The sequence below is a fragment of the Ceratotherium simum genome, chromosome 3 (assembly GCF_057802395.1).
Source record: "Ceratotherium simum simum isolate JZ-2026a chromosome 3, ASM5780239v1, whole genome shotgun sequence".
Classification (NCBI taxonomy): Eukaryota; Metazoa; Chordata; class Mammalia; order Perissodactyla; family Rhinocerotidae; genus Ceratotherium; species Ceratotherium simum.
The window spans coordinates 24,889,220-24,904,207 of NC_141902.1; the positions used below are offsets into that span (position 1 = coordinate 24,889,220).

Here is a 14,988-nt window from a genome sequence, read left to right on the forward strand (position 1 = left end):
TGATCCCACTGTGTCACTAAGTTACTAAATTACTTCTAGCAGGTCCCCGCTCCTCTCCAGGCCTGTTTTCTCATTGGCAAGGGGACCCAATTATCTCTAAGGGCCTGTGGCCCCTTGTCATGGACCACACCAGGACTAAGTCAGTTCTGGAGCCTCTCTAGAGATTTAGGTTCCTTGTTCCTCTGGGCCTGAGTTTTCTTGTCTGCAACAGTTTCCATCTACATCCATCTTTTCCGTGGGGGCTTTGAGAACAGAGAGTCAAAGTGAGCAAGTGCAGTAGAAAAATTCTTTATTGAAAAGGGAAGGACGGCCCCCTTGCTGGTGCCTCCTGGGCCCTGGCCGAAAGAGGTTTGCCACCGGCTCAGCTCTTCGCGCTGTCATCTGAAGGCAAACGTCTGTCCACACCTTACCTTTAATAACCTTAAAGGGGAAGTGCCGTGGTGTAATTGTAAATCACAGACTTAATTCTGGAAAATGGCGCTTCGAGGTCCTTGCCTTTAAGAACTGCTTAAAGGCAAAGTGGACAAGTGCAGCAGATAAGAGCTCGAACGTTTTATGAAAAGTCTCCAAGAAGCGTCTCCGTGTCTTTACCTTTAAGACTCTCTTAAAGGTGAGGCATGTGCGCTCAGAGTACAAAGGTGGAAAACTGTAAAGGAGTCTACAAAGCACTTTGCCAGTTCTCGCTGTTAGGATCTCTTTACAGGAGAGGTGGTCAAGCGCGAATTAATAAAAAACAAAATACCTTGCAGAACTATTTTCCTTCCTGCCAGCCGAAACCCGCCCCGCCCACCGGCCGCAGCGAGCCCCCACCGCAGGGCTGCGTCGTGGCCTTCCAGGCGCTCTGCGGAAAGGAGGTATCCACAGGACGCCCGAGGGCGGGGCGGGGCCGAGGGGGGAAGACCCCCCCGGCCCCTTCCCCGCAGGGGTCTGGGCCCGCCCCCCGCGGCCACACCAGGGCGTCCTGGGAGTTTTTGGTTTCCTAGACGGTCGTCACAAAGGAAGCCGGACCGGGGCGGAGCGGGGAGGGGCGAGGGGGCGAGCGGAGGGCGCGGTGACCATGGCGACCGCGTGACCATGGCGACCGCGGCTCAAAGCACGGTGAGGTCGTGACACGACCTGGAGCGCTGTTTGAAGAACTTGGCGTTGCGCGGCACCAGGTTGGCAAGGAAGCGCTTGGCCTTCTTGGTGAGGCTCTCGCGGCGCGCGGGCGGCGCGGGGCCCTCGGGGCTGCCCCACTCGGGCCGCTGGCCCCCGGCACGGCTCCGGCCCTGCCGCAGCCGGATCTGGCGCACCGCGCCCTCGAAGAGCTCCCGCGTGTTGTGGTGCAGAGCGGCCGACGTCTCGATGTGCTTGCAGCTCAGTGTCCCTGCCAGGTGGCGGCTCTCTGCAGGAAGGGGCCAGTTCAGACGCCCGCTGGGCTGCACTGAGCCCGGGGCGGGGCGAGAGTGGGTCTGGGGAGGTCCTGGGTGTGCAGTGAAAAGGGATGGGGCAAGAGAGAGAACAAGGCTGGGATCAAGTGCAGGGCGGTGGTGGTGCGGAGGGGAGGGAGAAGGGGCCTTGGAGAAGAGGTGAGGGCGAGTGAAGAGAAGGGATTCTCAGGGCCCCAGGTGTGGGCATTGAGAGTCTACCCTTAGCCTGGGGCTAAATGCAGTTGAGTTTGTGCACCCGTGAGGGCCTTATGGAGAAAAGGTGATCTGGAAGGGAGAGGGTCCTCCGAGATTGCAAGCATGGATGAGGTTCAGGAAGGATACCCACCCTCCAGTGAGACCTCCCGGGAGCGGGCCAGGTCGCTCTTGTTTCCAACAAGGATGACAGGCAGGTCGTGGTGGGGCCTCCCAGCTCGGAGCCGAAGTAGGGTCTCTGGAACTTTGGAGAAGCTTCGTCGGTCGGTGACTGAGAAGACGATGAGAAAGGCATCCCCGGTCTGAAGGCAGTGGTCCTGCAGCCACCCCCCTGTGTCTCCCTGCAGATGGGCAGATAGTAGTGGAATGTCAGGGCTCAGGGCATGGGAGAACCTGTCCAGCACCTACATCTCAAGGATGAGGAATCAGGATGTGGGAGAGAAGCCACCTGCTTGGGACAGCAGAGCTAGTTAATGCATAATCTCCATACCCAGAGTGTGTTTGTGGAGGGAGAAGTTTGTAATGTGAGCCCCACATGGCAGAATTGAATTGGGGACAAAGGATCCTAGACTAGGGTAGCCCATCGTACTTTCTTATGCTTAGGCTCTTAATTAAAAAATGAATGCTATTCAAATGTAGGTTAATCTGGCCTCTTTTCTACATAGTAACCATTTATGTCCAAATATTCCCAAATCCTCACTTTGTCTTTCCTTCCCTGATATTCCAGAGCCCTGAGCTCTTGTCCTGTCAGATCAGACTCTTCTAGGCTGAAAAATGTATGGATGAGGTCAATTTCGGGATATTCAGCCTGGCTTGCAGCTGCGAGGTTTGTCAAACTCAGGTCCTAACTTTCCTCAGGGTCAGAAGATCCTGGAAAGACAGCAGCTCTCCGTGCCATGATATGCACACTGGTGTGGGCCTTTGCTCTCTGAGATGATACATACGAAAAGTCAGGTTCCAGCATATGCTGAAACCAGGGCCTGCAGTCCCACCAGCCTTCAGCCAGACTTTGCCCCTCCCCAGCTCTCCCGGGTTTCATCACCTCTTGCAGCCACATCTTAGTTCTCACCTGTTCCCAGATGTCATAAACAACTAGAGTCACTTCCTCCTTATCCACCATGATGCGTCTCTCGTAGCTGTCCTCTATTGGGAAATAAAGACAGGGAATAGAGCCCATTGAGAGGCTCCCCAACACTTGTGAGACCTAGTGAGCAGGGATGCCTCAGATCCCAGCACCAGGGACTGCCCTCCAGGAAGGTTGCCACAGAAAGCATTGGAGCAGCTCCTCTTAGATGCCGGCTTCCATCCCTGAGTAGGGCTCTAGAGGCACTCTCAACCCTTGCAGGGCTCCCCCAAATACCTGGGTTCTCCGGCTCATGAGCACTGTCTCCCTGGAGACCACCAAAAGTGCCTGCTAGGGTGCTCTTGCCCACTCCGCTCTCCCCCACCAGCATGACCTTGAAGATGCCATCGTTTTGGGTGGGCACTGTCTCCCCTGAGCCCAAGGAGTCAGAGGAACCAGAGGATGAGGCTTGAGGTGGCCAGTCAAGTTCATCCACAGCCTGGGCCCGCCGCAGCTGGTGCTTGTAGGGGACAGGCATGCTGCCTCTTCGTCTGGGGGCCCCTGGGGCACGGGGTGGCCCGCCTCTGTCCAACCCTGCCAACCGTTTCTCTGGCTTCTTCAGCAGTGTGGCATCTGCTTCTGGGGGGGCAAAGAGAAGGCAGCTATGAGTGGGGTATGCCTAGCTGTCTGCAGAGGGCTCAATCCTGGCTGCTCCGGCTGCAGAGGCCCAGTCCATGACCATGACCCAGAAGGAGCTGAGAATCTTTGGTCTGACCTCCTGCACTGAACGCCCCCAGAAGCCTGAACTGGTGGGGATCCAAGGAGCTGACCCAATGTGGTTCCAGCCACAACCTGTTCAAAACAAGCCCCATGCCAGGGAGGCATCCGTGCGCAGGCTCGCATACCCACTCACACTTCACGCTGCACGCAGGCACACCCCCAGCCCTAGGCCTCTGGCCCCAGGACTGCCCCTCCTTCTACCAAGAGGCCCTGCCCCCTACTGCTTCTTAACACTGGTAGTCCCCACACTGGGGAGGGGCACAGGGGATGAGAAGCTGAAGCTGCTGCCCAGGTTCTGGGGGGTGGGTACTGGTAGGTCAAAAACTTGGTGGGGAGCTGGTTCCCAGGAAAGGACCTTTGCTCTTTGAGATGTGTGTGTTGAGTCTCCATGGGTGTGTGAGAGGAGCTGCCTCTTCCTGTGGCCCCATAGGTGAGCATCCCCCAGTGCATGGCTGTGTGTGAGAATCCTTCTGCATCTCTGGCTGTCCCTGGGAGTCTGATAGAATACTGTGTTCATGGTGAGGTCGAGGGAGGGAGGGAGAGAGAGAAAGAGAGACAGAGTGAGAGAGTGGGAGCATGAGCGAGAGGGAGAGTGACAATGCAAGGGTCAGGGGAACTGGAGGAGGAATGACAGACACAACAAAGGGGGATGGAAAAAGGCTGGAAATAGCCCAGGATCAATACTTGGCCAGCAGCCAGGGCCTCCAGGAGACAGAGAAACCCTTACCACAGGTCCCCAGGGTAGCCCCCTGCCCGTGATTCCCCGGCTTGTGGGCTGCCGCTTCCCTTTCCCCCTTCCTTCCTACCCGTCCCATCCTCTTGGGAATGAGGCTGACCTAGGGGCTAAGCACCAGTTTCCCCAGCGAAGCCCTGGGAGTGATGGGGGAGGGAGCGTTTAGGCAGGACCCCCTTGCCCCAGCCCAGCCCCAGTCCTAGTGTCCGCAGGCAGCTTCCCCACTTCCTGAATTGCTCTTTGCTTTTTGCTGTTGAGGTTCAAGCTCCTCCAACCCCTAGTTCTGACCTTCCCCCAAAGCTTCAGCTCCCACTCCCATGGTTTCAGCTGGAACCTGGCCAGCTCTGCCCTCACCTGGTGTGGGCGTCCCTGGGGGGGAGGCCTGGTGGCTGCCGGAGGGGCAGAGTGCTGTGGTTTCTGTGTCCGTGTCCATTTCGGTGTCGAAGTCCGTGTGCATCGGTGTGCGTGTGCGTGTGCAGCCTGGCGGCTCGCAGCACCCGCTCCCTCACTCAGCAGCACTGTCAGCTTTTCCATTTAAATACCACTCCCCCATGCCCTCCCCCAAGACACCTGGGGAAACCGTCCCGCCCCCTGATGAGGTCACACATGCTAATGAGCAGTGATGTCAGCGGGATTCCCTCCTTTCTGCCCCCCCCCTCCTTTGTGTCGTTTCCCTCTGGGAGCACACACACTGCGGAGTCGGGTTAACACATGAACAAAGTCAGAGGGGCAGAAGAGACAGGGGTTCAGAGAAGTGGGGCGAGGGGTCAGTGGGTAAGGGAGCTGAGGATGGCAGGAGGCAAGGACCCAGGGATGGGAAGTCTTTCTCCGGGGGCCAGGACCATGTGTCCTTCGGCTCTGTATTCCAGCTCTCTCGCTCAATGTCCAGCCCAGAGTGGGTGCTCAGTGGCTAAATGGAGGGCCTCGAGGCAGGCACCAAAAGAGATGCAAGGACAGGGGACAGCCACCCTGCCAGCAAGCTTCCCTGCCACCCTCTCCTTCCCCATACCACCACTTCTGGGCTAAGACCCCCAAAAGTACCCATTTCCCAGCCTGGCCTCTAGGCAGATGGGGGCTTTGAGGAAGAGATGGCTGCTTTGTTTGGGCAGCTTCATTTTGTCATTAGGTTCAGGTGGGAGCAAACCATTGTGGAGATTTCCTCCCCTCCCTCGCTCCCTGCCAGGCCCACAAACCTAGTGTTCATCAGGGCAGGAAAAAAGGGAGAACAGAGCTAGCCGTCTAGAAGTTCCCAATCCCAAATGATGGGTGGGGAGTGCTGGCCTCCCCTCCCAGTGTTCTCTGGGGCAGCCGCCATGCCTTGTGGGCTACCCAAGGTGACACACACAAAGTCTACATCTTTGTGGGAAGCCAGGATGGCGTATCTCCTTTACTGTTCCTTTTCTGCCCAGTTCCCTTTCTCTTTAGGCTCCCACTTTTTCCTTTGTGACACACCCACAAGCATCCAAACACATATTCCGATTTTCTGGCCCCTCCTCACCCCATTTTTGCCAGGGGTGTGCTAAGCATCTTCCTGCATTATCTCCTTTCATCCTCATGATCCTAAGGCTCAGAGTGGTAGGTGGGTGGCCTGTTCCCAAATCAATCACGCAGTTGGAAAGCGGACACCAGGATTCCCACCCAGATCTTTCCAGTGCCAAAGACTGTTTTTCATTTCCATGCCATGCTGCCTTCCTTGTCTTAAATATTCCAACTGTCTCCTATTGTTGGGAACAATCTATATTGCAATCTTCAGTGGACTTTTTCAATCGAAGAGGCAAACAGTAAACTTGGGACTGAGGTGCAGTGATACTTCACTTATCTGGAGGTCAACTACAGGACAACATTGTGGGGTCTAGAGGGAGCAGCTACAATATGCATGCACTTTACTCATTGGCTGGACTCTCCAGGCCTCAATCGTGGCCTACTTGTCCTTTATTCACATATTAATGTCCATGTGTGTTCCTGTACTCATGGATTAGAAGCACATTTAGAGCAGCAAGGGACTCCTGATAGCCTGGGAGCAAGAGTAGCAACACCAGAAAACACCTTTAAAGCAGTCATAAGCATTTTAAAAGTGATCTAAGGTCATTTGACGTTAAGGCAAACAGCTTCCCTGACACTGTTACAGCTTCCGAAAACATTGCTGCAGAGATGCCACTGGTTTCCATGAATGATCCTCAGCTATCCAGAAAAATTTATATTACAGATGTGCTGAAGATGAGTGTAATGTTTTACAAGGATTTCCTTCCAAAATGAGTTTTTAAAAAAGTTTTAAATTGTAACGGGGTGAGCTTTATGTATCTAGAAAACTCACTTAGGTGGTTGGATTCCTTTCTACGATACCAGGTAAGAGTGAGTCAGGGGCTTCAGACCCCAGCAAAGATTCTTCTTTTTTTTTTTTTTTGTGAGGAAGATCAGCCCTGAGCTAACATCCATGCTAATCCTCCTCTTTTTGCTGAGGAAGACCAGCTCTGAGCTAACATCTATTGCTAATCCTCCTCCTTTTTTTTTTTTCCCCCAAAGCCCCAGTAGATAGTTGTATGTCATAGTTGCACATCCTTCTAGTTGCTGTATGTGGGACGCGGCCTCAGCGTGGCTGGAGAAGCAGTGCGTTGGTGCGCGCCTGGGATCCGAACCCGGGCTGCCAGTAGTGGAGCGTGCGCACTTAACGGCTAAGCCATGGGGCCGGCCCCCAGCAAGGATTCTTGACCATGACTTCTGCCTGCCCTCAGTGCAGCCTTAGGCCACAGGAACAGGCTGAGTTTCACCTTAAACCACCACCTTTCTCATCCCCTTCATAAGAGGCTGTGCACTTGCCCATGTCCAGGCTTCCTCAGGAATAGGAGCTCCTGTGGAATATTGGGACAAGGATGAGATGTGGAACAGAAGCAATCCAGGTTTAAATCTCTCTCTCAGTAGAGACTAGGCTAGTCTCATAATTCCTCTGCAGCTGCCCGTGAACCTGTGAACTGGGGTTATGTTGCCCATGGCACAGTCTTGTTATGAGGGTTAACACATGATAAAGAATCTGACACTCAGCAGGTTGCCCAACTATTTGGTGCTCTGACAGCTTCAGGCTATGTGGCTGGGGGTCCCTCTCCCCTCCCACTGGGTCCTGGAGCTTGGTTCAGGCCCAAATTCTGCTCCTTAAGGACTGAATTCTGGTATCTACTGTTATCTCAGATTCCTAGCCTGACCCCATCTCATGCTGAGACCACCACCCTCCTCCCCACTAAGAGCCTTGAAGAGAGTCCCACACCCCTGAGACTGGGCACTTTGGATAGTGGTGTCTATCCTGATAGGATCTGAAGTTGCCTCATTTCTTTTTCCTTGGGCCATGGTGAAAATAAACTTGGGTGACTGCTCCCCCATGCCCTACCCTCTCCTGGGTAGGACTCTCTGTCTTGGTTTCTCCATACTGCCTACACAAGGCCAATCCCCTCCCCCCGCCAACCTGGGGCTTCTCTGTGGCTGACAAAGTAGCATTACTGCTTGCACCTCCTAGAGCACACACCCAGCACCCAGAGAAACTTCTTTCAGGCCCGTGAATCTATATGCACAGGCCTTCCTAGTGAACTGTACCCTCAAGTGCTCCCTCTAGCATTCGGAAGCATTCCACCATGAGGAGCATTCATTTACCTTAAATCTTTGTCCACTTCCAAATTACAAATATCCCTAGGAGGGGCCGGCCCCGTGGCTTAGCGGTTAAGTGCGCGCGCTCCGCTACTGGCGGCCCAGGTTCGGATCCCGGGTGCGCACTGACGCACCGCTTGTCCGGCCATGCTGAGGTGGCGTCCCACATACAGCAACTAGAAGGATGTGCAACTATGACATACACCTATCTACTGGGGCTTTGGGGAGAAAAAGGAGGAGGACTGGCAATAGATGTTAGCTCAGGGCTGGTCTTCCTCAGCAAAAAGAGGAGGATTGGCATGGATGTTAGCTCAGGGCTGATCTTCCTCACCAAAAAAAAAAAAAAAAAGATAAAACAAATATTCCTAGGAGATAAAAGGTCTGGAGCAGGACAAGGAATGAGGATATCAGGCTGGAGGTTTTTGAGGTGGCTACGGGAGAAGACAGGGCAGAGACTGGCGATGGTGAGGCATGGAGGGAGATCAACGTTCCCTGCTTCACTGTTTTCACTGGCCTGACACTGGTGGGACCCAGGGATTGTCTGCATTTGGAGGGAAGGCCCAAAGGGAGAACAGTGAGCGAGGAGGAGAATCTCTGGAGAAGGTCTGGAGTGAAAGCAGCTTGGGTCTCTCCCGAGCCCAGATGCCAGGGTCCCAGGACTGCACCATATCCCCTCTGCCACTTCCCTAGGCTCTTGCTCACTGGGAGAGGAAACATCATGCAGTTAGTGCTGGTGTGGGGATGTGGACAGGGCCCTTTCACCAGGCTGGTGAAGATAGGCCAGGCCAGGCCAGAAGGGTAAGGGCCAGGCTGAGGGGGAGCCCGTTTCCCTGGGGACTGGTTCTTTTAGGGACCGCCTCAGCTCTGCTCCTGGGGCATCACACCTACCCCCCTAGGCTCCTTCTGTATCCTTTGTCCAGATTTTCATTTCAAACACTGGGACAGCTTCTGTCACCTTGCTTACCAGAGGCTGGGTTCCAACATTTCTCACAGATCATTCCCTCCATCACCCTCTCCAGCTCTTTGACTCTGGCCACTGCTTGCGCTCCTGCCTCTTTTCTCAGGAGGTCCAGGGTCCAGCCTTTAGCCCTAGCCCTCATATCTGCTTAGTTTGCTTATCCTGTGTACTTTCACCCTGCCTGGAATTCATAACTCTATTCCAGTGACTGACAGCATTCCTTAGAATCTAGTTTGAGCCCTCTTCCAGGAAGACCTCTTGGATAGGGCCAAGGCGATGTCAGCATCCTCACACCCAAATGTTTGTGATTTTCCTCTCGACTCATCTTTGCCTGCTTTGAGGCATCCTGGCTGAAAGTTCATCTGTCTTGCCTAGGACAGACTGTAAGTGCCTGGTGGGGATGTAGGGTGGAGGGCAGGAGTCACAGCTCCCATGTTCCACCAGGAACAATCTGCTCCTGGGATCCGTGCCCTGGGAGTACTCCATAAATGGGAACCTTCCCAGCTACAGGGCCCAGCTGGCTCACCAGACTTCCGGCCTGGCAGTGAGTAAAGACGCTTGGAGCTCACCCCTGGAGTCAGTCACTGTAGAGTTGGGCCCCAGGTGGTGAGTGGAGGTGGAGAGGGTTGGTCCTTAGGGTTCCTAGAATTTTCTTACCCTCTGAGTAGTATAGAAAATCAAGGGTGGGTGGTTAGAAGATGAATAGGAAGAGGGCAGGAGGTGGAAGGCAGAGTGAAGGCCTCCACAGGGAGGAGCAGATGAGGTGGGTATAAGCTGAGACGGGTAGAGAGACAGGGCTCAGGCTCACAGCTCATTTACAAAAATCTTACATTTCTGATTCTTTTATTTTCAACCTTGACTTCCTGGGCAACGACCTTGCTATGGGACAAAAGCATTTGTTGTGCTCTTTTTATGAGTTCAGGCCCTGCCCAAATCCTCCCCTTGGAGGCTAGAGGTCTCTAACCAATTGGCATTCTGGTGCTTAAGGCCACTTTTGGGTGGGGGTTTGGCAAGGATGGAGTGTCCAGGCCTAAGACCCTTTAAGAACTTAACTTTTTAAAAACAGCCAGTGGAATGGTGGTGGAGTGGGGAGAGGGTGGTGGTAGAGACTGTGGTCTCTGGCCATGTGCAGAGGGAGCTCTGTGTGAGCCCTCTCCCTGTCTGAGGGACACCTAACCTTAAGGCAGTTACCCACCAAGTCCCCTCAGAGGGTGGGGAGGGAACCAGTGGAAGGGAGGCTGAGCTGTCCCCTAATGGGTTGTTGTCACTGTGGCTAGAGCCCCCAGGGGAGCCAGGTCACCTCAGGCAAGCAGTGGCTCATCCTCCGCTTCAGCCACCCAAACCCCGGGCTCAGCCAGTGGCACCAGCAGCACATCGTCCTCGTCCTCTGGGGACAGGACTGTTGTATGGGGTTCAGGTGGGGTCCGGGTTGGTCCTGGGGGCTGCAGGCTGGGCAGGAGGCGGCCTCGTAGGGCCTGCACCACTCCAGACAGCAGTGATGGCTCCAGGGGTGCTGAGGGCAGTGGCCCCGGGGCCTCGGGGACAGTAGGGAGGGCTGGAGAGGTGCTGGCAGATGGGAGGAGAGCCTTGACAGGCAATGGGGGTGCCTGTTCCCCATCCTGCCCACCCACCGCCCCGCCCTCACGGGCTGGACCTGTGCTGCCATCTAGGGCCTCAAGGGGAGCGGCAGAAGGGGTAACCTGGGATCTGGTATCAGCGGTCCGGGCTGGGGGGTTGGTTCGAGGAAGCAGGCCCCAGCGGCGGAGACGGCGCACTAGGCGCCGCACAGAGCGGCCCCGCTGGCGGCGGCGGGCACCTGAGGCACCCCCTGGAGTCATATCCTGGCGCAAGATCTGTAGCAGAGAACGCAGGTTGCCCAGCACTGAGTTCTGCAAGGAGAGGGGGCAGATATCAGAGTCAGAGGGGCGGGGAGGAGGATACAGGGGCAGGGCCACAGCGGGGCCGGGTGCAGGTGATGCTAAGGTTGGGGAGGGTGACTTACATCATTAGGGTTCTCTGTAGGGAAGTCCTCTACAGGTGGGATGGCGCCCTGGGCGATGAGCTGCCCATAGGAGGGAGGTGCCTGCTGTTGCACAATCTCAGCCTCCATCCGGGAAAGGGGGGCAAAGATGCTGGAAGGAATAAGGGCTGCTCAGTCACAGGTGGCTCCGGCCAGAGCAGCCTGTTCCAGCCTGGACAGGCCTCCTCCCTCCACACCCAGGCCAGGACAACTGGAGCTATGCCTGGCTTTCCCAAGTCAGCTGAGGTCCCCTCCTTCCTTGAGATGGCTTTTAGGATCTAGACCTGTCCTTCCCTCAGACGAGCACCCCAAGCTGTCCCCAAGCAGGACAACCCATAAGCTGGTCACCGGAACCTCTCCCCAACATGGGAGCCCTCATGGTCTCCTGTAGCTGTACAGGCCGTCTCACCCTCAGTCCCCACGCCCCTGCAGCCAGCTGCACTCCCACTGACCTGTACTCCTGCGTGCGAATGGCATAGAGCTTGCAGGTGCAGCCCAGGGCAATGACCAGCAGCAAGCCACACACTAGGCTGCCAATGACGGCGGCTGTAATGACCTTGCGGGGCAGGGCATAGGAGCAGTCCCACTCATCGCTGCCGTCGGCACAGTCTGGCTGCCCGTCGCATACCCACGTCTCATACACGCACTTCTCGTCCCGGCATCGGAAGTTGCCAGGCTGGCAGTGCCGGCAGCGTCTCTCATCTGCTCCATCCGCACAGAACGTCTGGTAATTGCAGCGGTCAGCAGGCAGGTAGCAGGCTGTGGCACCAGGGGTGCCAGCAGCCCCACACGGGTAGTGCCCAGGTGGGCAGCTGGGGCAGTTCTTCTCATCTGTGCCATCGGCACAGTCCCACGAGCCATCGCAGCGCTGTGCCTCACTGTAGCAGCGCTCACCTAGGCCCTCGCTAGCCCCCAGGCCAGAGCCTAAGCCACAGGGTCGGTCCCAAGGCAAGCAGTAGCCCCGCACATGGTAGGTGGCGTTGAAGCCCCGACCATTGCTCCATGCAACTGTGTGGTAGGCCACGATGGCCTGACCAGACAGCGTCTCCACGGTGACAGCCTTGCCATTGCTGAAGTGGGTGAGGCTGCGCAGCAGCCGGGGGGTCTCTGGGGGCCCAGCGCCATCATACACATGCACTGCATCTCCATAACCCAGGTCCAGGGCTGTGAAGCGCACTGCCAGGCGCCGGCCATCGTGGGGGTCCAGCAGCCAGTGGCAGGACTGGGGGTGGGACACTGAGGCCAGGTGGGAGTATCCGGGGGAGGAGAAGATCCCATAGAAGTCTTCCAAGGTGTGATTGCAGGGGGCAGTGGGGACAAGGCCTGGGGTCAGGTCAGGTAAGGGGTCTGAGCTGCAACCTGCCTCATCAGAACCATCGCCACAAGCATTGACCCCGTCACAGCGCTGGGTCGCAGGCACACAGCGGTGGTTCAGGCACTGGAACTCTTCCTGTAGGCATATCAGCCAATCTGCAGAGGCACCACAGAGGGGGGCTGTGAATCACCGGAGCTGGCAGGAGCCTCCCCTCCTCCCTGGGCTTCCACTGCCTGTTCTAATAGCCCCATGGAGAGCCCTGTCGAGCCCACCTTGGCTGTAGGAGAGCAGGAAGCCCTGGCCCATGGGTGCTCTGGCCCCGGCATAGCTGTAGGTGATGGTGACGTTGCCCCCAGGCAGCTGCAGAGGGCTGGCAGGTGTCTCGCACAGGGAGATCTGTGGCTGGAGAGGTGAGCTCAGGATTAAGCGCTCTGAGCCACAGGCCAGGTGCAGTTTTTGGAACCTACAGGGGTGGAGGAGAGCAGGATGTGAGGTATTCTTGACCACCCTGGCTTCTTCCTCTCCCAGTGCTATCAGGCCCCTTCTACCCCAAGAACCACAAACATCTACTTATCCACAATCCAAATAGCCAAATGGAAACTCAGCCAAATCCCTTTATAGCCAATGGCAATAGTCCTAACGAGGCCAGTGGCACCTTGAGATCATGAGATATATCCTAGAGCCCCTTGGAAAAACTGACTTGTGTTCTGGGACAGAGTTAAGAACAGAGTTGTTGCAGCACTGTCACCCAACCATAGTGCTGGCAGGAACTGGCAATTACCATACAGTTCAATTAACCAGAGCTCACCATCCCCTCCCAGTGCCCGTGGTGAGGCCTAAGACCACAATGGCATTCTGATCCCTCTGCCCCGACAGCCTCTCCCCAGATTGCCCTCTCCCCTCACCCACCCCCTATCTAGGTAAATTCGTGGGAAGTGAACGGTGTGAAGCAAATAGCCAGGTACTTAACATGGACCCCAACACCATGTCCCAGGGGCAGAGGAGCCCAGGGAGACTTGGACTGTTTAAAAGATCTGGGGAGGCTAAGGAAGGTTCTAAGCTGATTAAGAAATAGCTTCAAAGCCCAAGCAAAGATGTGCAATGAATTAAAGGACTCCTCAGAGCAGCCATATTGGAGCCCAAGGACTGCTTCTAGGGTGACTGTTGTCCTTCATAGATGACCAGAACCAAAGCTTTATGTCTGCCCCAGCCCAGCTCCAATTCACTGTGTCTGGCCCAGAACAAGCTAGGCTTTTAGGGCAGACTACGTCAAATCAAATTCTACTCTTGCCCCTGTTGACAGAGATGGAAATTCCATAGAGAAGTGATCCTTGAAGGATTTGCCATGGTGGAGGAGGGAGGGCCAGGGGAGAGGAATATGATTTTGTCTTGCTTCTCACCTGACTGTTACAGTCTGCTCCTTGCTGCCCAGGATGAGCCAGGTGCAGTTGGCAGGGAAGCTGCGGCTGTCCCGGCCCACGGGCCTCTGTAAGGTGCCCTGCACTTCCAAGAGCACTGCCGGGGGGTCCTCACAGGCTGGAAAGAGAGAAAGGGAGGGACACCGCTTGAGAGCCCCTTAGCATCCCACCCCTCCCCAGGCTTCAGGCCTTCAAGGGCTTGGGCTCTTCAAGAAGGAGCAGAGAAACTCCTCCCCACTGATACACACCCTAGAGTTACAGCCTTCAGCCAGCCCTCTTCCTCCCACACTCATCAGAGCTTCACCTTAGGTATCAACACCACAAACAACGTGAGGTCAGCTTCGTGCCAGCCACTGGGCCAGGGGGAGCTGGAAATACTGTCTCCACTCTCAGGGAGACATATCCGCTAGGGAGATCAAGCATGGATATTTGGAAAAAACAAAATAGTACCTAACTACCAGGTGAGGGCCCACACTGGGTCTCAGTTTTCCCATCTGTAAAATACAGGGTGGATCTCCACTCTAAAACCATGATAGGCACCAGAGGAATTCAAGGAAGAGAGAGTACTTCTCTTGGGTCCTCCCTCATTACCAAGTTCGCAGCCCCAGAGGCACCCTCTACTCACCGGGATTTGGGAAAATGATCCGGTCTGGATGGGCCAGAGCGCCTCCTAGAGGAAGAGCGAGAAAGGGCAGGAGAGTGAGTCACCCCTCAGAGTTTTCTTTACCTGAGCAACTTCAGGAGGAAGCGAGCCATGGGGGACTTCCGGGCAGTTTATGGGAAGGGGTGTCGGAGAAGGGGGAGGCTGCGGTGTGTGACCTCGAAGGAAGCAGCGCGGCCTGTGGAGTGGTACGGTGACCTAGGGAAGCCAGAGAGAGGACGGCGGATGAGGGGAACGGCTGGAGACTTCCCGGGGGTGGGGGCAGGGAGCGCCGGCTGCGGCAGCAGGGGCTGGGGGGGCACGGGCAGGCAGGGTGGGGTGAGGGCTCGGGGACAGCCCTGGTGGGGGGTGTCGGGCGGGGAGTCTTGTTTCGGTTTCTTACCCAGGAGGAGGAGGAGTACGGCCGGCAGCATCTTGAGCCGTCCGGAGGGGCAGGAAGAGTCCCGGAGCTTCTGTCGTCTACCCAGTGGGGACGCGGCGCCGCACCGGGCGTCCGGGCCCCCCACTGCCGCCTCCCCGAGGGGGCTCCATGGCCCGGGCTCCTCGGCCGGTGCTCTGGATGCCAGGGCTGGGAGCGGGGAGGCGGCGGCCGCCGGGAGCAGGGGCGGCGCCTCTCGCCAACTTCGGAGTTGTTTTCCCGGCCGCCGCCGCGCTCCCGCCCGAGGCCGGCTCCCGAAGCCCCGGGGATCGGCTCAAGGCCCGGCGCTGGGGCGCGCCCTCGCCTACAGCCCGCCCACAGGCCCGAGCGCCCCTCTCCAGGCCCGGCCGCCACCTGCCGGGGCTGG

At 56.6% G+C, this 14,988-nt stretch overlaps 2 protein-coding genes across 3 annotated transcripts; both read right to left on the reverse strand.

Moving 5' to 3' along the window:
• Positions 1-272: 272 nt before the first annotated feature.
• Positions 273-6,820, reverse strand: REM2 (RRAD and GEM like GTPase 2). Of its 2 annotated transcripts, none has more exons than XM_087423834.1 (5): positions 4,553-6,820; positions 2,983-3,321; positions 2,692-2,765; positions 1,756-1,963; positions 273-1,384 (listed from the first exon to the last, which is right to left on the reverse strand). In XM_087423834.1, the coding sequence occupies exons 1-5, from the start codon at positions 4,653-4,655 to the stop codon at positions 1,089-1,091; spliced, it is 1,020 nt and encodes a 339-aa protein (XP_087279960.1). In that variant the 5' UTR covers positions 4,656-6,820; the 3' UTR covers positions 273-1,088. The 2 variants fall into 2 exon arrangements, with proteins under 2 accessions (XP_087279960.1, XP_004421307.1); XM_004421250.3 differs by having other exon boundaries at positions 2,983-3,324; positions 4,553-6,678.
• A 2,780-nt stretch (positions 6,821-9,600) lies between these two features.
• Positions 9,601-14,736, reverse strand: LRP10 (LDL receptor related protein 10). Its single transcript, XM_004421251.3, has 7 exons — positions 14,586-14,736; positions 14,168-14,212; positions 13,525-13,660; positions 12,397-12,587; positions 11,262-12,279; positions 10,792-10,921; positions 9,601-10,678 (listed from the first exon to the last, which is right to left on the reverse strand). The coding sequence occupies exons 1-7, from the start codon at positions 14,614-14,616 to the stop codon at positions 10,091-10,093; spliced, it is 2,139 nt and encodes a 712-aa protein (XP_004421308.1). The 5' UTR covers positions 14,617-14,736; the 3' UTR covers positions 9,601-10,090.
• Positions 14,737-14,988: the final 252 nt, after the last annotated feature.